Below are 25,964 nucleotides of genomic sequence, written 5' to 3'. Positions count from 1 at the left end.
TTCTTCAGTAAATCTTTTGGGCTTCTGTTTTACCTTAGCTGTCACAGTAACATTGTTTAGGTATTACATAGTTAGTACTAACCTTCTGTTTATTAGACTTAGACCTAAGTATAGGTATTCATCTGATCTGATTATTCTGTTTGTTAGCAGTTAGTCTCTACTCTTTCCTGGTTCTCATTCTTTGTACTTCCTCTATTATTTTGAGTAGATATTTGTGTCATTATCAACAGCAGATGTTTCAAATTACTCTTCTTTAGTCTTTTTCTTTGGGTAAATGACTCGGCAAAATTCAGCCACCTGATGATTGAAACCCCACTATCTCGCCACCAAAAGGAACTGGACTATTATGTAGCATCAGACTAAACAGCATCAAGGCATCTATCATCCAGATTACAGTAATGTTAACCAATTTCTTTATAAGTGTACCTTTCTCTTCTATTTTCAGCTTCTCTCTCCATCTTTTTCCTAGATAAGCTGATGCTTGTTATCACTCTTTTTCTCGATAGAACAGGGAGTCTGAATTATATAGTTATTATATTCTTGCTGTCAGATCAGAGTGGTGAAAATACTTCTTGTATTTATTTTTTATTTTTTTATTAAATTTCAGAGTATTAAAGGGATACAAATGTTTTTGTTACATGGCTGGCTTTTGTAATGCTTGAGTCAGGGCTTCCATCACCCCAATAGGAAGAATAGTGTTCATTGTACACATTTGGTAGGTTTTTACCCCCCTATCTGTCCCCCTCCCCTTATTGATTTCCAACTTCTTTTGTGTATTGATTTCCAACTTCTTATATGTCTAATAATTTTCTTCTACAATGTTCTGAAAAATTTACATGTTAAAATTACTAAATTGACTCACTTAAAAGCCTCAAAAAAAAAAAGTAATCACAAAAATAGAACACATTGTATAGCTTTTTAAGAGCACTTGTGTAGTTTCTTCTTGAATTCATATATTTTTTATCATTCTTGTTTAACTTAAGATTTTTTTCCTGGAAGCCAGCAGAATGAAATCTTAATCTGCAGTTAATAGAAAATTTTTAACCAGTTTTATTTTAAATCTTTTGGGCTTTTTCCAAGTTTTAGTAATTCTCATGAAATCACAGTCTTCTTATCCCCTTGGGGGAAATTATATTTCCTAAAATTGCATGGGAAATAAGAGCTTTTTTAAAAGAAAAACTTTTATATGATTCAAATGAAGTGTAGTGGCTTTGGTCCATTTATTGTTTATCACCAAAATAAGAGTTTAAAACTTTTATTTTCTACATATAAAAATGTGCTTTTGAACAGCTTCTCATCTTAACTATTTTTAGAAATAGAGCAATGTTTTGCACACTGGTAAATAATACTGTGGGTTATGTAAAAGAACATTGACACTACATTTTATGTAGAGAGTTCTAAATTCCCTGCTCACTCCAGACTGAAATTCTGTGCAATTTAATAAATGAATCAGGACCTTTTTATCTCATCTGGATAGTCCCTGGATTCCCTTATTACAGGGATTTTGTTTTTAGGACCTGCTTTGTGATCCAAGTATAAATTGGTCCAATGGTGTACTTTCAGTATCTCTTGCTTTCTCCTACTAGTTTCATCACTGGGTGCAGGGCTAATTTATGATTTCAGTCATTATTGCTTTATTTGCTTTGTTCACTGTTTCGTAATTGCTGTTAAAATTGAAAACTGATTTGAAACCTAAATTTTAAAATGGTGTTTTATTCTTTTAGTGTTGATTGCCACTTTGTCATTCTGTTAGTTTTATATAGAAATTTTTTTCCTCATAGAAATACATGCATACACATATAAAATAAATAGTTGTCATTTGCCCTGTAGTTGTTTATTATGCTGAAGAGTGTAGCCTTTAAGGTTAAATACTCTTTTCCCTCTAATTTGAGTTTATCATCTAGAAACTCTATAAAGGACTTAACTGCTGTTTAAAAACAAGATTTAAAAACTGAACTTGATGAAAAGAATTGATATAAAGCTAAATGGACAAAGGAAAAATTGCAACCAGAATATAATCTGATTTGAAGTAAATGTTTTTGGTTTTTGACTTCTTGTAAGCTTCTGAAGGATTTGATCAGGACTCTTACAAGGCTTTACTTTCTAAAGTTTAATTTTTAAACTGATGTAAATACTCTTTGGCTCTTTTGTGTTTAAGAAGTTGACTTTCTGAAAAAAAAAATAAAAAAAAAAAGTTGACTTTCTGAATCTTCTTATTATGGTTATTTTTAAATGTCTTTTTAAAAGTTGCAATATTATAATAAATATTCACACATCATTTTCCTTTTAAATGTGAAACTTTAATTGAAATTTTTACTTTAATATTTTGTGTTAAATGCTCTTTAAGAGTTATTAAAATTTGGGCGGCGCCTATGGCTCAGTTGGTAGGGCGCCGGCCCCATATACCGAGGGTGACGGGTTCAAACCCGGCCCCGGCCAAACTGCAACCAAAAAATAGCCGGGCGTTGTGGCGGGCGCCTGTAGTCCCAGCTACTCGGGAGGCTGAGGCAAGAGAATCGCTTAAGCCCAGGAGTTGGAGGTTGCTGTGAGCTGTGTGAGGCCACGGCACTCTACCAAGGGTCATAAAGTGAGACTCTGTCTCTACAAAAAAAAAAAAGAGTTATTAAAATTTTAGAGTCATTGAACTCTCCTTTTCTGTCACTGGCTTCTGCAGGTTCATATCTTTGTATAAGTCTATGAAACAGCTTAATGAAGCAATAGCAATTTGAGTTTGTCATGAGTATAAACTGGAAAGTGAACTATAAAAATTTAGATATCTGAGATTGAATAGTCTATGGTTTTCATATTTAGTGTTGTGTGTAGATTGATATAAAGAAGTAAAACAAAATTTTCAAAGATGGGATAGGTTCTTCCCATTAGCACTAGTGAGGTAAGGACAGTATTTACATATAATGTAGATAGTGCAGTGTTATTCCATCCGCACACTCTTTTCCATTGTGTTCCCTATTTTCTGAATGCCAATATAAAATTTCAAGAGATTAAAGATAAGGGGAATTCGAATAGGAGCCAGCTATCTTAATTCTCTGTATTTGTTTTCCTGTCTCCTTACCTTTATCTTATTTCCTGCCAGCCTCACTATCAGAGTGAATTATAGTATTCTTTATTAATAAGAAAGAATGCTTTATTAGTCTCTGGGTCCTTATATCTACAATTTTAAATATATATTTATTTCCCTTTGTTTTAAAATGTTAGTCAATTTAATTATAGTCAGTAAAATTTGACCTTCATTCCATTTTTCTCATTTTTTTAACTTTAAAATGGTATTGATGTGCAAAAATATTTTATTATCTTTATTCTTGTGGAATATTAATTTTAGTATATGCTAGATGTGAGGACTTTCTTTGGTTATCATAAGGATAACCTAACTGACATAAGGAAAATCACAGCAACTTTTTTTGTCAACAAATATTTGGGCACCATTTCAAGTGTTGGAAGCCATGCTAAGTGTTAATCAGAGGTTGAAGTATGGTGCTTTCAAGGAATTGTGAGAAGTTTAAAAAAGGCTGGCACATCGTGAGGCCAGCTGGAGAATCTGTTCTTCATAAACTTTGTAAGCCACACTAACTAAGAAATCTGGCCTTTAATAAAGGAATGACTCAATCAAATTTGCATATAGAAAGATCACTCTGGCTCCAATGCAAATGATTTGGAGGGAAACCAGATAGTTTTATGTTATTACCCATTCCAAAAATCTTGATGGCTTGAACTAAAGTAATGTATGTGAAAGGAGGTACATCTATAAATATATTAGAACCTCCATCGTGACTACTTTCATACATTGACCACCTCCTTAAGTTGACCTAATTTTCGTAGGCCAGATATGCACCACATATATGTATCAGTGCAGTAAGCCCAGTATCTTATGTTGATCACCTCTGTGTGTTGACCAGTTTGTTATAGTCCCTTGGGTGGTCAGTTTACAGAGGTTCTACTGTATATTTATTTAGCAGGTCTTGGTGAGGATTTAGAAGAAGACTAGAAGAAAGAAGATTCCTAGGTTGCATGCTTGAGTAATTGGGTAGATCGTAGTCCCATCGATTGAGATAGGAAGTATAGAAGAGGACAGAACATGGGGATTTAGGTGAGCTTTTAAGGAGCTCATGGGTATCCTTATATCCACTGGGTAAGCACAAATCTGGGACTTAAGATCTGGGCTGGGTCTGAAGATTTGGGGATCATTGGCCCATGGAAGGTAATAGAAATCCATTGTAGTGATGGTAATCATACAGAATGTAGAGTAAGAAGAGAAGAGAGCCTAATAAGACTTATGAGGAATTTACCTCTTAAAGGACTAGCTTAGAAAGAGGATCCTGAAAAGTATCCTAAAGAAGAAGAGCTTGTGAAGGAAGGCAAATTAGTAATGGTGATTATTTGTGTACCTGCTGGAGTGTTAGATACTGTGTGCTGAGGATATAGATGAATGATAAAGTGAGGTACTTGGTGACCTTCTTGAAGGTATAGATGCAAAGCAGAGGCAGCAGCCAGAGGTAATGGACAAAAGGGATGCCATAGAAGATTCTCTGTTGAGCATCTTTTCTGAGAAAGATGGTGATAAGAACTGAATATGTAGTTGAAAGAAACCACCATTTATTTTCTTTCTTTCTTTCTTTCTTTCTTTCTTTCTTTCTTTCTTTCTTTCTTTCTTTCTTTCTTTCTTTCTTTCTTTCTTTCTTTTCTTTTCTTTTCTTTTCTTTTCTTTCGTTCCTTTCTTTCTTTCTTTCTTGTGTATTTTGAGTGACAAATACAAAGACAATCCTAGAAAATTCTTTTAGGAGCCTTTCTGGTTTTTCTAGTTTCTCTTTCGCACTAAAACCTTGTGACCAGAGTTTTGAAGGGCAAGAGTCAAAAGCCTTCTTCACCACTCCAATGCTTCTGAAGGTCCCTTTCTACCTGCTACTGGCCCAGTACATCTTCAGAGAGTGTTTCTTTCTGATAAGTAACTAAAGTGGTTCCACTATATTTAATTTAGCATTGAGAATGTGAAGAATTTATTGCACCAAACTGATCAGATTAATTATTGTGTATTTCAGACTTAAACCATTGGATATTGAGTTTATGAAGCGTTTGCATGAAAAAGTGAATATCATTCCACTTATTGCCAAAGCAGACACGCTCACACCAGAGGAATGCCAACAGTTTAAAAAACAGGTGAGCAGGTTAACGTGGGTTTCTCATACCATTCCCATAATTTGCAGTTTTTATTACTTTTAGTACAATGTGTTGCAGTCCATTTTCCCTGCTGCTTAACTGTGTTATTTTTACTGTATTAAAAATAACTTTTGAAAATAATCTTCTGCCTTGGTTTTCTCCTCAAAGCTCTTATCCATTATTATAGTACCTTTATCCTTTGTCCGTTTTTTAAAAAGGCTATTTAAAGTATTTTCTTTATATACCAACCCTTTCACAGGGGTCGCCTAATATCAGATATTTACATTACAATTTATAACAGTAGTATAACATAGCTACAGTTATGAAGTAGCAACGAAAATAATTTTATGGTTGGGGTCACCACAAAATGAGGGAACTGTATTAAAGGGTTCCAGCATTAGGAAGGTTGAGAACCACTGCCCTACTGCTTTTAGAATTATTTTCTTAGAATGAATTTCCAGTAAGAGGATTATTCTTTCAAAGGGTATGATTACTGTTATGGCCCTCTGTCTCCCTCCGCCCACCCCTGTGAATTCTGTCATGGTGCTATCTCAAAACAGTCAAATTCCTTTTATTATGGGTATGTCTGTTTCACTACAACTTTGCTATTATAGTCATTTTTATTTAAAAAAAAAAACAAAACTTTTTTGGAGTGAGGTGGTACCTAATCATTTCTTTAGTTTTTAATTTTATTTTTTTTAAGCAGACATTTATCTTTTATTTCTTTTGCAAACATCTGTTCAAATCTTTGTTTTTTCTCCTCTAACAATATTCCTCTTCAAGTCTTTTTCAGCAGTAGTACATGGTATTGCCTGTATGTGTTTATGTGGACTTTTCTTTTTTTGTTTTGTTGAGAAAGGGCATTCTGTTGCCCAGACAGTGGCTTCATCATAGCTTACTGCAACTTCAAACTCCTGGGCTGAAGCATGCCTACTGCCTCAGCTTCTTGAGAAGCTGGGGCTTACAGGCACATGCCTCTACGCCTGGCTAGTTTTTTTTTCTTTAAATGCCACTGGCTAATAATTTAATTTTTGTAGAAACAGGGTCTTTGTAGAAACCCAAGCTGGTATCTAACTCTTGGCTTCCAGCTGTCCTCTTGCCTCAACTTCCCAAAATGTTATGATTACTATCATGAGCCACCGCTCCCAACCTATATGGGTTATTTTTATTTTCAGTGTTTAGTTCTCTCTTGTTTTTAACAAGTATACTTCCTTTTTTTCTCTTTTGTGCCTTATATTTTGATTTTTGATTTCATTGTACTTTATGTGATATGTAATAGTTTATACTGTTTTTTGAATCCATGATCCTAAGTATCATGCTCTACTACCTGAGCTAATGATGAGAGACCACTCAGCTATTTTTCTAAATTTGTGTTCTGTTATCTCAATAATATTGAGTTAAATAAGGATACATTTTCTTCAGTTTATTATCTTTGGTTTATTATATATTACATTTTATGAAATGTAGGGTCAAGTTTGAGAATCTTTCTCCTATCCCAGTAGTCTATTTTTTGTTTTAGGCCACTGTTATATTTTTTAAAACACAGCAACTTTGTATAATATTTAAAAGTAGATCTCATATTGGCCTGGGGAAAGACTTCATGAAGAAGACTGCCATGGCAATTGCAACAACAACAAAAATAAACAAATGGGACTTCATTAAACTGAAAAGCTTCTGTACAGCTAAGGAGACAATAACCAAAGCAAAGAGACAACCTACACAATGGGAAAGGACATTTGCATATTTTCAATCAGACAAAAGCTTGATAACTAGGATCTATAGAGAACTCAAATTAATCCACATGAAAAAAGCCAACAATCCCATATATCAATGGGCAAGAGACATCAATAGAACTTTCTCTAAAGATGACAGACGAATGGCTAACGAACACATGAAAAAATGTTCATCATCTCTATATATTAGAGAAATGCAAATCAAAACAACCCTGAGATATCATCTAACCCCAGTGAAAATGGCCCACATCACAAAATCTCAAAACTGCAGATGCTGGCGTGGATGTGGAGAGAAGGGAACACTTTTACACTGCTGGTGGGACTGCAAACTAGTACAACCTTTCTGGAAGGAAGTATGGAGAAACCTCAAAGCACTCAAGCTAGACCTCCCATTTGATCCTGCAATCCCATTACTGGGCATCTACCCAGAAGGAAAAAAATCCTTTTATCATAAGGACACTTGTACTAGACTGTTTCTTGCAGCTCAATTTACAATCGCCAACATGTGGAAACAGCCTAAGTGCCCACCAACCCAGGAATGGATTAACAAGCTGTGGTATATGTATACCATGGAATACTATTCAGCCATTAAAAAAAATGGAGACTTTACATCCTTCGTATTAACCTGGATGGAAGTGGAAGACATTATGCTTAGTAAAGCATCACAAGAATGGAGAAGCATGAATCCTGTGTACTCAATTTTGATATGAGGACAATTAATGACAATTAAGGTTATGGTTGGGGGAAAGCAGAAAGAGGGACGGGGGGGTGGGGCCTTGGTGTGTGTCACACTTTATGGGGGCAAGACATGATTGCAAGAGGGACTTTACCTAACAATTGCAATCAATGTAACCTGGCTTATTGTACCCTCAATGAATCCCCAACAATTAAAAAAAAAAAAAAAACTAATAAAAAAATAAGGCGTAAAAAAAAAGAAAAGGGGTGCCTAAATTACCCCTTTCTCTGTTTAAATTTTTAAGTTCGTGAGAAGCGGATTAATGTATCTTTTTGTGACATTTTACAAAATCCTGTGATTTGACTATCTTACTTTTGGCCTGTTAGTAATTTGGAGGGGACTCTAATGAATAATACCATCCACAGCTACACTCGAAACAGAATTAAGTTTTATATTCATATCACTGCTAATTTAAAATCTGTAAACAATCGTAAAAAACCCGAGGTCAAGTTCACCTTTGTAATATTAGTGGAAAAAAAGATTTGTTGGTCCAGCAAAATGCAATAGTGTGAACAAGATTTTCTAAAGAAGTATTTGTTCTTTAAAGTAAGTTATTTAGAAATATATAAAAACTGAGAAAATTATTAAAAATTAGTATTTTTTAATAAAGCAGGAACTTTTAGGAAGTATCTTGTTCATTTCAATAGCAAAAAGGAATACACTTCAATAAAACTATATTATGCAAAAAAAATAAAAAAAGTAGATCTTAAATATTTCTTGTAGTTGTAATTTTCTTGAACTGAAAATCTTGTAATTTTCTTGAACTGTCCTTGTAGTTCACTTTGTAACAAAAGATGTTTTTTCACCTTTTTTACTATAAATTTTAGAATACCTTAAAGCCTATTACAAAAATAAAAATCTATTGAAATTTGCTTTGAAGGTGTGTTAAATTCATACAATTTTTAAAAATGTTTTAGTAGATTGTTTTAACTATTTAAAAAATAATAAATAGGGGTGGTGCCTGTGGCTCAAGGAGTAGGGCGCCGGTCCCATATGCCAGAGGTGGCGGGTTCAAACCCAGCCCCGGCCAAAACCACAAAAAAAAAATAATAATAAATAGTATCTAAAAATCTAATACATAATATATCTAATAAAAATAATAAATAGTATCTAAAATCTAATAAATAATACATTTAAGTACAACTCCTCTTAGAGCTAGCTGGTCTTGTTTGTTTTTTCTCTTCCATCCAAGTACTTATCGCTTCGTCATTTATTCTCATGTTTGTTTCTGTCTAGTTACATACTCTATTCTTTAAGATGTGTGGTCCTGTTTTTTCCAGTGGCAATTTTTACTTCTGTCTAGTATGATAACCATGTAATGCATTTTGTTTTGTTTGCTGCTTCTGGGCCCTGCCATGACAGTCAGCCCAGAATATAAGCATGGAAAGGGAAGCTAGTCATGGGTATATTAGCCAGGAGTTTGTTACGGGTTCAAATAGGGTAGGTAGTTGAAAATTATTTGGATATTTGTATGGTATTTAGAATTTGGAGTGATTTTAGACAAGGTGGTTAAAGAATTTTATTTGAACTCGGTCATTTCTGTTGTGTTTTGCTAAGTTGTCTCCTTTAAGTTGTCTGCATTCTTCTTATATATCACTTTCTGGACTTTGACGTCATTTTTGGAACTCTTTTAGTATGTTGGCTGTATGACTTTAACACTTCTGAAGTAATTGGATTTTTGTATTTATCTATCAACTTTATAATTTTTAAAAAAAGGACAGTACAGTACTTTGATTTTAGATTACAGTTTTATATCATTGAAAAGCAGTAAAGAAACTGAAACTGAGGATCGATAGAAGAACCCAAAAGCAAATACTGAAAATAAGGCTAATATTCTAATTATGTGTAGTACTCTTTTGCTAACTAATTCTTCCATTTTAGATAATGAAAGAAATCCAGGAACATAAAATTAAAATATATGAATTTCCAGAAACAGATGATGAAGAAGAAAATAAGCTTGTTAAAAAGATAAAGGTAGGTTCATCCTTATACATATAGATACTAAAATGACATGGGGCCTTAAAAACATACTGTGATATCCATAGGAAAGACCAAAAATACCAGAGTTAGCTTATAGAATGCATAGGGAGATTATTTAGTGTTGAGTTCAACTTTACAGTTACCTTTGTTATTATATAAGGCATTGTATGGAATAGTGAGGTAAATAACACAATCCTTATCTCAAAATGTTTTCAATTAACTGGCTTCATATTATGTGATTTTTTTTTTTTTTTTCCTCCCTTAAGAAACAAGTGATGGGGCGGCCCCTGTGGCTCAAAGGAGTAGGGCACCGGCCCCATATGCCAGAGGTGGTGGGTTCAAACCTAAACCTGGTCAAACACTGCAAACAAACAAACAAACAAAAAACAAGTGATGAAAAGGGAAAGGATTCATTGTTATGTTTTAATCTTTAAGAGCCAGATAAAAATATATTTCTTCAGCCTTTCATAAAAGCTAACCAAAATGGATATAAAATTGCAACTAGACAGGAGGAATAAGTTGTAGAGTTATTTCCCACTAATTAATAATTGAGTCTGTATTTTTAAATAACTAGAAGAGATTTTGAATATTCCCAACATAAGGAAATGATAAAAGTTTGAGATGAAGGATATGCTAATTACTCTCATTTGATCATTACACATTGTGTATGGATATTAGTATATCACACAGAACCTCATAAATATTTACAATTATTATGTGTCCATTAAAAATAATAAAGTAAGAGCCAACCAAGAACCCACACCAATGTAATTTTCTGTATTCCAGTTTACTGTGGTTTCTTCAATATCCTAGACCTAAAAGCAGTGTACTGAATAATAGCATCATATAGGCAAATTGATTGGAATAATGAAATACTTATACCTGACCAATGAAGAATTTCTGAAGTTTTGTAAAACAGCTACTTATATTTTTCTGGTAACCATAGAATTGTGAAAGATTATCCTCTGAGTTAGTATAAATGAATACAAATCCAGTCACTTGAATCTGAAGTTCTCAGATTAGAGCTTAGCAAATATACTGTTCCCTTGTTTTTTTTTTTTTTGAGACAGAATCTCACTTTATCATGCTCGAAAGAGTGCTGTGGCATCATAACTCTCAGCAACCTCAAACTCTTAGGCACAAGCAATCCTCTTGCCTCAGCCTTCCGAGTACAAGTAGGGACTACAGGCGCCACCACAGTGCTCGGCTATTTTTAAAGACAGGGTCTTGCTCTTGCTCAGGCTGGTCTTGAACTCCTGAGCTTACGCATTCTACCTGCTTTGCCTCTCAGAGTGTTAGGAATATAGGAGTGAGCCACGGCGCACCCGGCCTTATTCCCGTCGTCCAGTACTATTAGGGTTGGTTTGTGATCAAAGAGACTAGTCACAAGCCTCATTGTTTTTCCTCTAAATGCCAGTGTGTTTTTCACTCCTTTTTTTCTAGTATGGGACAGATTTTTGGAATAAGTTTTAGCAAATAATTTGACTCCTTTGTATTCTTAAATTTTCAGAGAAAATATGTTACTTATTGCTTACCTGGGTGGTGATAACCATGTTGTGGCAATTTGCTAATTTTTTGTTGAATGGCCTCTAAAAGCAAATGGAGAAACTATCAAAGTGATTTTTTTTTTTTTTTTGGCTAATCTGTTGAGTAATGTAACTTCTTTATTTTTGAATTTGGGAGAGCTGTAGAATTGTATTTCAATAAGAATACTTTGTTTTACAGGACCGTTTACCTCTTGCAGTGGTAGGTAGTAATACTATCATTGAAGTTAATGGCAAAAGGGTCAGAGGACGGCAGTATCCTTGGGGTGTTGCTGAAGGTAAGGTTTTTTTCAGTGCATGGCTTTCTATAAGATCTCAGAGATGTGATTTTAAAGAATTGTATTTATAGTAAATAGTATAATATGCAAACTGCATTGATATATTCTAGATTTTCAAGGATAGTTCTGATTTCAGTTTCTTTTAGTTTCATTTCCTCATAAGAATATTACTGTTTTTCAGATATTGTGTCCTAATAGTCAGGCATGTATGTGTTAAATCCTAAAGCTGTAATACAGGTTGAGCCATCCCCCAATCAGAAAATGTGAAATTTGAAATGTTCTAAAATCTGGAAATTTTAAGCATAGACATGGTATTTAAAGGAAATGCTAATTAAGGTTTTTAGATTAGGGATGCTCAACCAGTATAATGAAAATTTCTCCAAATCCTTCCCCCCAAATCCAAACACTTCTGGTCCTAAGCATTTCAAATAAGGGACACTTAACCTGCCCTACCTTCCCATTCCCACCCCATAAGTAAATCTGTTTTTATTTTCTTGTTTGAATACATGCTTATAATTCAGGGGTTCTTTACCAAGAGCCCAAAGTTTGCTTGCAAGGGATCTGATGAACCTTCTGAAATTGAATATTTTAGAGACAAGGCTGATCACTTTCATCTGAGTCTCAGGTCAGGAGCTCTCAAGAATGATTGAAAACATAAGTTTTAAAATATTCACAGTCTTTGTTGCTCAGGGCAAAAGTCACCTATTTGTTGACTTCACATCTTTAGAATAAAAAAAAATTCATTATTAAGAAATCCTCTTCAGTTTTGTAAGGGTATATACATACCAATAATATCTTAATTATAACATCAAGTCGCCAAAGTCCTCTTGGCAACAGAAGTGTTTTCTTCAAATTTGTATTCATTATATTGGTTTAATCTGAGATTTAACTATCTTTATTACAGTAAATTGAAACTAAGATTAAGTTATGATTGTTTTTCTATTGCTTGGTGCTTTTTTTGAATAATGCTATGATTTTTAGGTATTTTTTTCATACCAGTGACCTAGTACCTCATTCCTACCTCTCTATCATACCCAGGCAACCTTCAGTTGCTGAGCTGAGGCTTTGGAACTTACACATCCCTTTAAAATATGCACTGGAGAAATTCTTTGCATTGCTCATCCTCTTTTGTCCCCAAGTAGTGTTCCTATTTGTGATACACTTTTTTAACATAAAGAGCCTTAAAGTTCTTGATTCACCTTTTCATTTTAGTTACTTCAAGGAGATTTTTCCTGATGTGATTATGCCCTCACTCATACCACTGAATTTTTAACGTGCATTTTATTATAGACTAGATACATTCTCTACCAATACTTCTTTTAAAATTCCCAAGTTGTTTCCAGAGAGGTTATTTGTTAGGTTTATATATCTGTCTCTGAGATTTAAACTACAGTAAAGTAATGTTATTTTAAATTGAGTACTATCTTAGTGTTAAACATTAATGAAAAATTGATTTAAGCTGTTTTGCATGTTGTCTCTTTTTTTGTTGTTTGTTTTTTTAATTTATTATTGGGGATTCATTGAGGGTACAAGAAACCAGGTTATATGGATTGCATTTGTTAGGTAAAGTCCCTCTTACAATTGTCTCATTGTTTTTAATTCCCTAAATTCCTGCGAAATTTCCTTAGGAAAGACTGGGTTCAGTACAAATAATATATGTGATCTTTTTTTTTTCTTACAGTTGAAAATGGTGAACATTGTGATTTCACAATTCTAAGAAATATGTTGATAAGGTAAGTGTGAACAATGATGAAAATGCCACAAGGTTTTTCTTTCTACATAAAGTTGAACAGATTTATTTTTTGCCTTCTGTAAATGTAGCTAATTTACTTCGGTAATCTCATTCTAGCAGTGAGAGACTTTTGGAAAATCCAGAGAACTGCAAGGAGATTTTAGATAGTAGATGAATCAGAGTAATTCAGAGTAATACGATCAGAGTCACATTTTACAGAGAGAAAGTGCTTTAAGAAGCTTGTTTGTGGATTAACAGAAAGGTTTTCTAGATATAAGGAAGGATTAAAACCAGTACAATAGTATACCTTAGAGTTTGTCTCCTGGAAGGGAGTTTTGGTAACATGGTGAAGATGGAAGATGCAGGAGGTTCAAGATAGAACAAATGATGATAAGAGGGATTATCAAGTGATACAGAGTACTGCCACCCCATGTATACTCAGGAACACTGCATCGGTAAAGGATATTCATAGATTCAGCTTGGGGTGTCTTCAGCATCTCAGATCATTAAAGAATGAACATCATCTCATATGTATTGATTTTATATATGAATAAGAATGCTATGAGCAAAAATATGTTTAACCAAAATACTCCATTCACTGAACAGTTTGACAAATTAGAAATTTACTCTAAATTGAAGTTCCCAAGAATAGAAACAACTTGCTATGTGATCTGAAGTTTCCCTATGTTTTAACTTAGTGAAAATTCAGATACTGCCTTAGTAATATTGCTAAAAGAAAAGCAATTTCTTTTAGGTTTTGTGAGCTTCATAAGTATCTAATCTACCCTCCCTTTTCTAGTAAAATTAAATATGTACTATAAAGATGAATATAATATAGGTATATACTCTTGATGAATATAATATAAATACATACTCTTGTAGAAAGGTCACCATCCTTCAGTAACTGCTTTGGGGAATTTATGGCTTTTAAAATCTCATTTGGAACCTAAATTTGGTGGTGAGTTAGCTCATTTTATTGTGGTTTGCTTTGAGTGTGAGTAAAGGCAAACGAATGCCACTATTCCTTAAGAATTGTCTTTTGTTCATTCTAAAGCTCAAATTTTTGTTTTGGTAAAATTTTCTACTTATATCAAAGCTGTTTTAATAGATGAAACTTTTGCTGTTATTTGTGACAGAACACATATGCAGGATTTGAAAGATGTTACTAATAATGTACACTATGAGAACTACAGAAGCAGAAAACTGGCAGCTGTGACTTATAATGGAGTTGATAACAACAAGAATAAAGGGCAGCTTACCAAGTAAGTATACATTTCCCCCCACAAAATGTATTACTTATGTAATAAATGATCAGATTTCTCCTGGCTACTCAGAAAATTTGGCTAATGTTCTCTTTACACAAAAGCAGAAATTTATATTGTTAAGCTTTATTTTGCTAGTGTTGTACTTTTGAATTTTTTAATAGGGAATTATTACTATTATTATCTTGTTCCTTAAGTGAAAATGCCATGTAGTCTCTTCTTGTCACTTGCCATCACCTCTATAATCCATAATACCACACATCTTTTAGCAAATACATTTTTTTAAAACTTACTGGAAAGAGAACAGAGCTGGTACCAATATTTCTTAACCCGTCTTAAGATGAACGTCCCTTAATCTCCTCAAGGTGATAAATCTAGAGTTTCTACTGTTTCGTTAATGCTTTTTAAAATAAATCATTTTGGCAGAGTTTTCACTAACAAGGGACAGGCCCAAACAAAAGGAATATTTAGATGAATGTAGTTTTGATTATCTTCTCTATCCCTTTTGTGTATTTCTAGGGAGTAAATTAGCTGGATTAGTTTAAATTTCTTTGTTGGTTAGCGTGGCATGACTACAAAATGTGCAGCTTTGCTTTAGTGTATCTCAATCTGTGGTAGTTTCGTGATGGGGTAAGAAAAAGAGATGTGTGAGGAAGCTGGTAGGGTTCTTGGTACCCATGTCTGTGCCCTTCCTTTCCTTTATTTGGCATTGTTGGAGATCATAGCTACATCACATGTTGCTTAAAAATGGGGATACATTCTGAGAAATGTGGTGTTAGGCTGTTTTGTCATTGTGTGAAAGCTGCATGGTATAGCTTACTGTATACCCAAGTTATATATGGTTTAGCCTATTGCTCCTAGACTACAACCCTGTATAGTAGGTTATTATGTCAAATACTGTATGGGTAGTTGTAACGTAATGATAAGTATTGGTATTTCTAACATAGAAAAAGTATAGTAAGAATATGATATAAAAGATAAAAAATGATACATGTGGATAGGACACTTATGAATGGAGCTTGTAGGACTAGAAGTTGCTGTGGGTGAGTGAGTCAGGGAGTGAGTGGTGAGTGAATGTGAAGGTCTAGGGCTTTACTGTACACTACTGTAGACTTTATAAACACTGTATACATAGGGCACAATAAATTTATTTTCTTCCATAGTAATAACCTTAGCTTTTTACCTTAAATTTTTTAACTTTGACTCTTGTTTTAACTTAAAAACACATTGTTCAGCTATACAAAAAAAGCTTTCATCTATTTTTAGAATTTTTAATATTTAATCATTTTCACTTTCTAAATTTTTTTGTAAAAAGCTAAGATAGAAACACACACATTAGCCTATATCTACTTAGGGCCAGGATCATCAAGACATCATTAGGCAAGCTCCATTATAATCTTATGAGACCACCATCATATATGTGGTCTTTAGTTGACCAAAATGTCAGTGTGTGATAGATGTGTTACGAAGTCATTTTAAACAATGTATGTTTATAGCTAGATATGTAGTATTATCTACTATTAAAAGATAATCCTGAAGGATTATGTGTATAAATTATGAGAAAGGTAAATTCTCAAAGTAGCTATGTTCTCTTTATAGTGTCCAATATTCCTTATAATGGAATAGAAAAATGTTTCCTTTTCTATATTTAAAATAAAAGATTATATTTGAGGTAAAGTTCTGTGCATGAGGAAAAAAGCAGGACTTGTAAAAAATCTCTAACAAAATTTATGTTGAATAACTTTAGCACAAAAATGTAAGGGTACAATGTTTTTTTCACATGTGACTATTTTTCATAAAGTCCTAATCCACCATATCTTCATTAGCTTATCTACTTTTTAGTTGTATGAAAAAACATGCATAATGCCATTGGTAATTTTGTATGTTAGAGCCAAATGTACTCCCAGTACATATTTCATTGAATGTATGCACTTAATATTTAATTTTTTTTAAACATTTGGTATGTCCTAGATATAAGGAATTATTTATTCATTCTTATATTTCATTTATAAGGCTTTTAAAGTAATGCTATTGGATACAAAACAAATAAGGTCATTCAGAGAAAACTAGTAAACCCTTAAAGTAACATTAAAATTTCTTTTGCATGTACAAACTTCTATGTGGCATACATGAGTTAAACTATAACTCTGGTGAAAGCATCAAAAGTAGAATTCTCTTGGAAGTGTATCTTTTAAGGGGATGAATCATGGCCGTACTTTGCCTATGCAAACAGAAAAGTTTGCATTGCTAAAACAAATTGCCCCAGAAGCTAGCATATTATTTTGTGTTAATAATAAGTAGGAAAATAAGCATTTTAGAAGATTGTACCAACTGAGGAATGACTGTAATTGGAATAATTATTTGGTATGATTTGACAAATCATGTTTTCACTCTTTCATTGAATAACACATACAGAATCTGAAAGAAGTCACTTGGAAATTTTATCTATTGGTTGTATCTTATGTTGTCTTGAAAATTTTAGCTATTTCAAAAAAATGTTACAGATAATTTAAAAAGTCAGCAACTTACGGTCCTTTAGATGATGTAAGGTACTTTTCTATATAGATAAGTATATATACTGTATATGAATAGCTGAAAAGAGAGACTAATATTTAAATATGTGAAGTAGACAGGGGTGAGCTTCCATTTCTTACTGATGTTCTCTTTGTATTGCTCTCGTGGAACTCTCCCTCCATAGCATGTATCCTTTGATAGTGATTGTGGGGAGATGTTTAGGTTGTAAGAATCCTGGAATGGAAGAGGCAGAATTATTAAACAAAAATTGCCAGTACTCCTTCCACCTCACCCTGCTATGCATCTGAACTCAGAGTATCCCAACATGGCTCCAGTACCACGTTTGTAACATCTCAAGATACTCTTTGCCCTTAATGAAAACATGGGTAATACTGAGTAATATAATAACATAAACTTATAGAGCATCTACACTTTAATTAATCACCAAAGGAGACTTTTCCTTTTGTCACCTGGAGGTATTCACATACTGGGATATTGTACCTCAAGTAAGGAATGAGTAAGAGGGAAGAGTAAGTCTTCTGTAAAGTGAGAGAAGGGCTATCTGTAACTTGGAAATTTACGGCCAGGCAAAGAGTTTGTATGGAAGTTGAGGATCCAGAAATTGATTCTCTTAAACCTATCAATGCTCAAGTAACTCCTGGAAAACTTCATATAAAGTCCCAAATTTAAATACCAAACTAGATCTTTCTGGTACTTTTAAAAATGTGAACATTTTTAATCACTTTCTTTATTACTTTTTATGGTCTCTCAATAGGTCCTCTGTAGGCAGTTTGACAAAGAAACCAGTAAAATTGATGATGATTTCTGATACACCTGTGTTTATTGCTCACAAACAGTACTTATACACGTATGTGTGCATATACATATTGAAGAACCTACTCAAAATTTACAGTTAAATTAACCCTTGTATGACAAAGCAATTTGAGCCCCTGGACTTTAATGTCAATGGAGTGAACAATTCTTTTCATTGTAACTATGCATTGTTTTTTTCTGGCAGCCTAAATAATTATTATCAAAATATTTATTTGCTCCTGATTTTCTTTAAAATGTGTATATCGTTTAAATCACTGCATCTTTAAAATTTAAGACACTGAAATATTTGAGTTAAGCAGAATGAATTTTCAAGAGCATATAAGAGCCCTAGAAATGTTTTGTATACCTAAATAGTTCTAGATAGTGACTGATATTGTTTTTAGCTTATCAGTTCAGTTTCCAAAATAAGTTTGAATTATTACTAATTAAAATTATTTTTGTGGTATCAAGTAGTTGCCTTAGGAGAGATTACACTTGAAATTTTAGTAAAACTAAAAATATTCCAATGAATTCTACATATATGAACTTCATTAACTCATTTCTTTTTCACATTGAAATTTTGTTTAAAGAACATATAAAGTTAATGATTTTCTTCTACTGCTTCATTCTTGAGTACATTTTGGAAATATTTCCTTTCTGTTTTCCTTCTACAGTTGATTTTTTGTATCTTCTTTAGATTTGGTATGCATTAGGGTAAAGAAACATACCATTCACTGTTCCTTTTCTTTTTAGATCTTTTTTTCAAAATAATTACTCACTATAGATTCAAGTTTAGATGTGAAATCTCATGGAAGGAAGTTCTAGATTATTTCTGAAGAATTCACATTTGTACATAAAAATTCAAGTTTGTATTTTGTGTCATTTAAAACAATATCAAAATAATTCAAAAATTATTTTTGACCTTTTTTCCAAAACTAGAACACAGAATTTAATAATGGCTTTTGTATATTGCATCTAATTTTTTTCATTGAGTGTTTTAGAGTTTTATATTACAGTTTTTATTCACAGACATTTAATGATTATCCTTAATGTTCATGACAGGAGCCCTCTGGCACAAATGGAAGAAGAAAGAAGGGAACATGTAGCTAAGATGAAGAAAATGGAAATGGAGATGGAGCAGGTGTTTGAGATGAAGGTCAAAGAAAAAGTTCAGAAACTGAAGGACTCTGAAGCTGAGGTAATTCATTTAATATTCCATTTCTTACAGATATAGTGTTCTTTTTAAAATAATATCTTCAATAAAATTTATAGAATTTTTCAGAATTAAGGTTTTATAAGTCATTCCATAGAAGTGGTATAAGAAAATTAAAAATCAGAGTTTTGGGTGGATGTAAGAATGAAAACTAGTGTTAGGATAATAATAATTGATTAGACATTTGTATATGAATGAGAAAGAAGGAAATAATCTTTACTGAATTAAGGGCACGCCGGGATTTATTGCAGACAGGGGAGAGTGAGGGATTGTGATATTCTTGCAGACAACTTAGGCTTTATTTATAATGTAGCATCCAAGTTATTCCCAGTATTATGACAAGGCATCCAAGCAGACATATCTGCTGTCTTGAAATCCCTCTGTTGGGGCACTTTTTTAGTTTTGAACAATGTTTAGTGATAAAATTTAGTGAGATCCTTGTGTCTTATGTGGCTTCATTAATATGATAATATTTGTATCTAAATATATTAAAGGAAAATGCAGGTCTCTTCTGTTACATCTTTACAGTTGACTTCATTGCTTTTGTAAATTACTACATAAAATACTAAAATTTTTTTTGACTAAAAGACATAGCAAAAATAATTCACTGAGTGTGTAGAATGCATAGCATGAGAAAAGTATTCAGTAATTTTGAGGAAATGTTTTTATGCCACATTATTTCTCTTATGCAACTGGGCTTTTCTCATAATTTGTTATAAAAATCTTCCATTATTGTTACATTTGTCATGTGTTTAATTTAACAGGGATATGGACTAATTCCTACTGGCTTGAGACTGCTGAGCACTGCAGAACTAACATTCTTGCAGCCTGTCACTAAATACCAATAAAATGCCCTCCTAATCACTGTGCAAACCAAAATATGTGTGCCCATGAACATACCCACACTCAGCCACAGTTGAGAATCACTATCTTAAATGTTGCTGTTATCATATAAGTAATTAAAATTATGAAGATGACATTTGAAAATTTCTCTATTTATCAACCTCTTACTAAATCTATACATTTGAGTCTCTCTACCTCTTCACTAGTTCACAAATAATCTGGAATGTCTATAACTGAAAGGGAGAATTAAGAGTCGATTGATTATATTATCTCCACACTTAGATTCCATTGAAAATCTCAAAATAATTTAACTTATGATATAGCTATATTTTAGGATCTATTCCTAAGAGTGTTATAAACTCTTAATTATTATAAACAGTAATTGTTTGTAAACAATTGTGAAACTATAGCCAAAGAACCTTTCAGGAATTTACATAATACTGCGAATGATGAAGGCAGTTTTAAGAAACTACTCTTCATGGGATGGAATTTTTCTTAACACTGAAAAGACCTGTAAGAGATCTAGGCCGAGATCCTGCTAATAATACCCAAGTAGTCTGTCAGGGCCATATCTAATTAACTATACCTAATTCTAGCTTCCTCTTTTCTCATTGAACCACATCCCAGGATGTGTTTACCAATATCCCTGTGGTTATAAGTTTGGAAAGCATCATGATATATGTGTGTGTAATGTCAATATGATATATATAAAATAAATAAAGGTACAGCAATCCATTTAGCCTGTTTAATACAGTTTATCCTTAAATCCAGTGTGCTGGAAATATTTGGGTGGGGGGCACAGCTGCTAATATCCAGCATCACAGTATGTCCACTGTCAGGTACAGTACCAGGCATTTCTCCTGTGTCATGTCATTTATTCCACACTACACCCCTACAAGGTAGATATTATTGCCCATCCTTCCCTTGAGAGGAAGAGGAAGGATAAAATAGCATTTGAACCCAGTTAACTCCTTTTGTTTTAAATTGTTTGGGATTCATTGAGGGTACAAAGAGTTAGGTTACACTGATTGCATTTGTTAGGTAAACTCCCTCTTAGAATTGTGTTCTGACCCCAAGAGGTGTGCCATACATTGTGACTGCTCAACCCCCTTCCTGTGCCCCTCTCCCGACTCCCTCATTCCTCTGCCCCCACACCTTGTATTAGATCATTTACTGCTTTCATATTAGAATTGAGTACATTGTATTCTTGCTTCTCCATTCTTGTGATGCTTCACTAAGAAGAATATGTTCCACCCCAATCCAGGTTAATACAAAAGATGTAAAGTCTCCATCTTTTTAATGGCTGAATAGTATTCCATGTTATACATATACCACAGCTTGCTAATTCATTTTGGGTTGGTGGGCATTTAGGTTGTTTCTACAATTTGACAATTGTAAATTGAGCTGCAATAAACAGTCTAGTGCAAATGTCCTTATGATAAAATGATTTTTTTTCTTGTGCATGGATGCCTAGTAATGGGACTGCAGGATCAAATGGGAGGTCTAATTTGAGTTCTTTGATGATTCACCATACGTCCTTCCAAAAAGATTAGTTTGCACCCCCACCAGCAGCGTACAAGTGTTCCCTGCTCTACATATCCATGCCAGCATCTGCAGCTTTGAGATTTTGTGATGTGGGCCATTCTCACTGGGGTTGAACCCAGTTAATTCTTAAGTTTCCTGTTAATGCCTACATAGGTTGACAGTTCTGTTTTTCACAATTTTAAAACATTAAAAGAACTGAAAACTGCAAAACCTGACATAAACTAATAATTTTTATCCCACTTATTATGAATATTTGTATATTTTGCTGCAAAAAAGTTATGTTTTTTATTATAGTTGTTGCTCCAAATAGCTCAGAACAGGTTGTCCAGAAAGTTTGTGTGCAATTTAAAATAGTTTTACATTATAAATTGCACATCAACTTTATGGACACCCTGTATAATAACATATACTTGTTTCTAAGCAGTATTGTCTTTTAATACCTTACAAATTCTGAATTGAACTTTAAAACTCATTTTAAAGTGAGAGAAGTTTTCTGCATGCAGTTAATATAAAACATGATAACATATAACATGAATGGTATCACTGTGAGCCTACCATCCAGCTTAAAAAAAACTCATGAAGTCCTTGAGCACCTCTCCCCTGTAATATCCCTCTTTCTCTTTCCCAGAGGTAACTACTATTCTGAATCATAGTTTGTTGTTGTTGTTGTTGTTTGTTTGTTTGTTTTAATTTTATAACTCCACGCATTTTCTTATGTTCCTACTTCTCCATGGTCTTCAAAGTCTGGCCTTGATCAGTCATCCCACTTTGGCCTCCCAGAGTGCTGGAATTATAAGGGTGAACCACCAGGCCCAGCTTCCAGAATTCTTTACAGCCTTACTTTTCTCAGTGTAGGAAGGCTTACCTAGATTAGAATCACTTGTGCTTGTTGAAAATTCAGATTTCTAGACTTAACACCCAGAGATTCTAATTCAGTACATCTGGGTGAGGTCCAGAATTCTATATTTTTAACAAGTAGTTTGGATAAGGTATATGAAGATCAACATCTGAGAAATACTGCTTTACAAGAATCAGGGGACTTTACTCGTAACAATCTGCTTGAACTTAGGTTCAAGTCCTGGTTCTGCCGATTTCTTGTTAGTGATCTTAAACTTTCCACCTGTTTCCTCATCTATAGAATAGGAACAGTGATGTCTTCCCTCCAACATACCCATGATTAATGAAAAATAAGATAACAAGGTAGTAATGTCAATTATAAAGTGCTACATGCCTGTAAATTTGTTGCATTTTTTTTTTCCTGTTGCCCACGAGTAATTCTCTGGGGTCAGTGGCCTTTTGGGTGACAGGTACTTAAAGTGGGAGGAACCTTTGACAGTGGTTTCCATGTGGGTACCCTGGATTTATGGCAGGGTCAGTCATTGCTTATATACTTAACATTAGAAAGTCTGAATGAAATATACTTCTGCTTTTGGTTTCTTAAGTAATTTTATGTTCTATATCATACTGTGATTTAGCTTCAGCGGCGCCATGAGCAAATGAAAAAGAATTTGGAAGCACAGCACAAAGAATTAGAGGAAAAACGTCGTCAGTTTGAGGATGAGAAAGCAAACTGGGAAGCTCAGCAACGTATTTTAGAACAACAGAACTCTTCAAGGTAATTAATATCAGATTCCTAAGAAATGATTGTATGAATGTTGTAAAGAATTATATTCCTACTGATTCTAAAAACATTAGAATAATATTTAAAAAGCTATCATCCATTATCATGCCTCTCAAGCACAATTATTTTCATGGATAAATGTTTGTATATAGAAGGATATAGTCACTATTATGGTATTTTTTAAGTACAAACATTTTTATGTGCCTTGATTGTCATAATTTAGCAGCTTCATAACACTTTTCCTCAGTTAACTCATCATAATTAGATTTCTTACCTCCTCCACCCAGTTGTTGGACATAGAATTTTCAGTTTTTGGCACACATGGAAAACACTGCTACAGAGATCTTTTATACATTTCGGGGTATGTTTTAATTGTCTTGAATTATTTCTTTAGAATAAAATCCTAAAGACAAAAAGTTGGATATCTAATTTCTAATATAGCTTATTTCCCTCTCTATCAATTTATATAGAATTCAATAATATTTGAAACCTTGGTTTTTTCTTTTCTTCATTAGTCCCATTTAAAACTGAAAAGAGGGCGGCACCTGTGGCTCAGTGGGTGGGGCGCCGGCCCCATATACCGAGGGTGGTGGGTTCAAACCCGGCACCAGCCAAACTGCAACAAAAAAAGTAGCTGAGCGTTATGGCAGGCTCCTGTAGTCCCAGCTACTTGGGAGGCTGAGGCAAGAGAATCGCCTAAGCCCAGGAGTTGGAGATTGCTGTGAGCTGTGACACCACATTACTCTACCAAGGGCAATAAAGTGAGACTCTATCTCTAAAAATAAATAAATAAATAAATAAAAATAAAACTGAAAAGATGCATCCTTATAACGATTCTGTAATTTATGCTCACTGCTAAACATTTTTAAGATTAGACATGTATTGTGTAACACTATACTTTCACTAACTTTTTCTTTAAAGAAGAAGAAAATATATTTGTTAAAACAAACACACTTTGGAATGTAAATAACAGTAAGAGAAAGGGGCACCCTGTTTCTTCTTGCTTGATTTTTTTGAATTTATGCTATTTCACTTGGGAAGAATTGTTCTCATGTATTAAAATGGCTTTTTTGGGGGGCGGCACCTGTGGCTCAGTGGCTAAGGCGCCGGCCCCATATACTGAGAGTGGCGGATTTGAACCCGGCCCCATCCAGCTAAAACAGCAATGAGAATTGCAACAAAAAAATAGCCGGGCATTATGGCCTATAGTCCTAGCATTCGGGAGGCTGAGGCAAGAGAATTGCTTAAGCCCAAGAGTTGGAGGTTGCTGTGAGCTGTGATGCCACATGGGCAACAAAGTGAGACTCTGTCTAAAAAAAAAAAAAAAAATGGCTTTTGCCTTATTTTTTCCTGCTTATCCTGCAATTTTATCAAATATTTGATTGAAAATGCTTTTATAGATAAGTACTGTCTTATTTACTTCTAAATCTTAAAGTTTTTTTTAAAAGAAAAAGTAGTATTTGAAACTCTTAGTTGGGTTAGCTCTTGCTTACTCATATGTTGTCTTGTCATGTTTATAACATGGTCACTCATTCTTAATTATTTTCCTTTAATTGTTTAGAACCTTGGAAAAGAACAAGAAGAAAGGGAAGATCTTTTAAATTCTCTATTCACCACCAGTTAACGTATTAGTTGCCAATATGCCAGCTTGGACATCAGTGTTTGTTGGATCCGTTTGACCAATTTGCACCAGTTTTATCCATAATGATGGATTTAACAGCATGACAAAAATTATTTTTTTGTTGTTGTTCTTGATGGAGATTAAGATGCCTTGAATTGTCTAGGGTGTTGTGTACTTAGAAAGTAACACCTCTAAGTACCTTTCCTACATATTCTTTTCCTTTTTTTATTAAACAGATATCTTCAATTTAATGCAAGAGAACATTTTACTGTTGTACAATCATGTTCTGGTGGTTTGATTGTTTACAGGATATTCCAAAATAAAAGGACTCTGGAAGGTTTTCGTTGAGGATAAATTGCCATAATATGATGCAAACTATGCTTCTCTATGATAATTATAATACAAAGGTTCCATTCAGTGCAGCATATACAATAATGTAATTTAGTCTAACACAGTTGACCCTATTTTTGACACTTCCATTGTTTAAAAATACACATGGAAAAAAAACCCTATATGCTTACAGTGCACCTAGAGCTTTTTTATAACAACCATTTTTTGTTTGTTTGTTTGTTGTTTGTTTTTGGATACTTTAAATATATATTATTCTCATTTAGTGCCCTCTTTAGCCAGAATCTCATTACTGCTTCATTTTTTTGTAATAACATTTAATTTAGATATTTTCCATATATTGGCCCTGCTAAAATAGAATATAGCATCTTTCATATGGTAGGAACCAACAAGGAAACTTTCCTTTAACTCCCTTTTTACACTTTATGGTAAGTAGCAGGGGGAAAAATGCATTTATAGATCATTTCTAGGCAAAATTGTGAAGCTAACGACCAACCTGTTTCTACCTATATGCCGTCTCTTTATTTTACTAGAAATGGGAATCATGGCCTCTTGAAGAGAAAAAAAGTCACCATTCTGCATTTAGCTGTATTCATATATTGCATTTCTGTATTTTTTGTTTGTATTGTAAAAAATTCACATAATAAACAATGTTGTGATGTAAAAGAGTGTGAGATCTTAAATATTCTACAGTTGATACACAAGAGTAGCATATGTTTGGGAAGAAGATTTCCAATTTGCATTTTGCCTCCTGCAACCCCTTTTAGAATGCATATGTACTGATTTTCTAATTTAAGACATACTTTGTCTTTTTGTTCATTTCTGTATTTCTCATCTGGGTTAGGTATACCATCAAGTCCCTGGAAACAGAAATTTTTTTTTAACTGGAAAGAGGGTAGTGTAATTTCTTTTTAGTAAGATCAAATAATAAAGATTTTAACATAATGTTTTATGATAATTTTAGGTATAATTAATACAACCCAGTTTATTACTTTGAAATGTTTTACCATGT

At 33.4% G+C, this 25,964-nt stretch overlaps 1 protein-coding gene across 3 annotated transcripts in view; it reads left to right on the top strand.

Annotated features, from left to right (window-relative positions):
• The window catches only part of SEPTIN7 (septin 7), a 112,695-nt gene extending 87,077 nt beyond the window's left edge, over nucleotides 1-25,618 (top strand). For all 3 annotated transcript variants that reach the window (XM_053553393.1, XM_053553394.1, XM_053553395.1), the window contains 8 exons: nucleotides 5,052-5,169; nucleotides 9,520-9,612; nucleotides 11,344-11,440; nucleotides 13,122-13,173; nucleotides 14,309-14,434; nucleotides 18,824-18,959; nucleotides 22,838-22,977; nucleotides 24,545-25,618. In XM_053553393.1, coding sequence (XP_053409368.1) covers nucleotides 5,052-5,169; nucleotides 9,520-9,612; nucleotides 11,344-11,440; nucleotides 13,122-13,173; nucleotides 14,309-14,434; nucleotides 18,824-18,959; nucleotides 22,838-22,977; nucleotides 24,545-24,584 — 802 coding nt within the window. In that variant the 3' untranslated portion in view covers nucleotides 24,585-25,618. The remainder of the gene's footprint in view (nucleotides 1-5,051; nucleotides 5,170-9,519; nucleotides 9,613-11,343; nucleotides 11,441-13,121; nucleotides 13,174-14,308; nucleotides 14,435-18,823; nucleotides 18,960-22,837; nucleotides 22,978-24,544) is intronic.
• The last annotated feature ends 346 nt before the right edge of the window (nucleotides 25,619-25,964 follow it).

The sequence above is a fragment of the Nycticebus coucang genome, chromosome 11 (genome assembly GCF_027406575.1).
Source record: "Nycticebus coucang isolate mNycCou1 chromosome 11, mNycCou1.pri, whole genome shotgun sequence".
In the NCBI taxonomy this organism is placed as follows: domain Eukaryota; kingdom Metazoa; phylum Chordata; class Mammalia; order Primates; family Lorisidae; genus Nycticebus; species Nycticebus coucang.
Note: the sequence above shows the minus strand (reverse complement) of the source record. Positions and strands in the feature narration are given on the sequence as shown.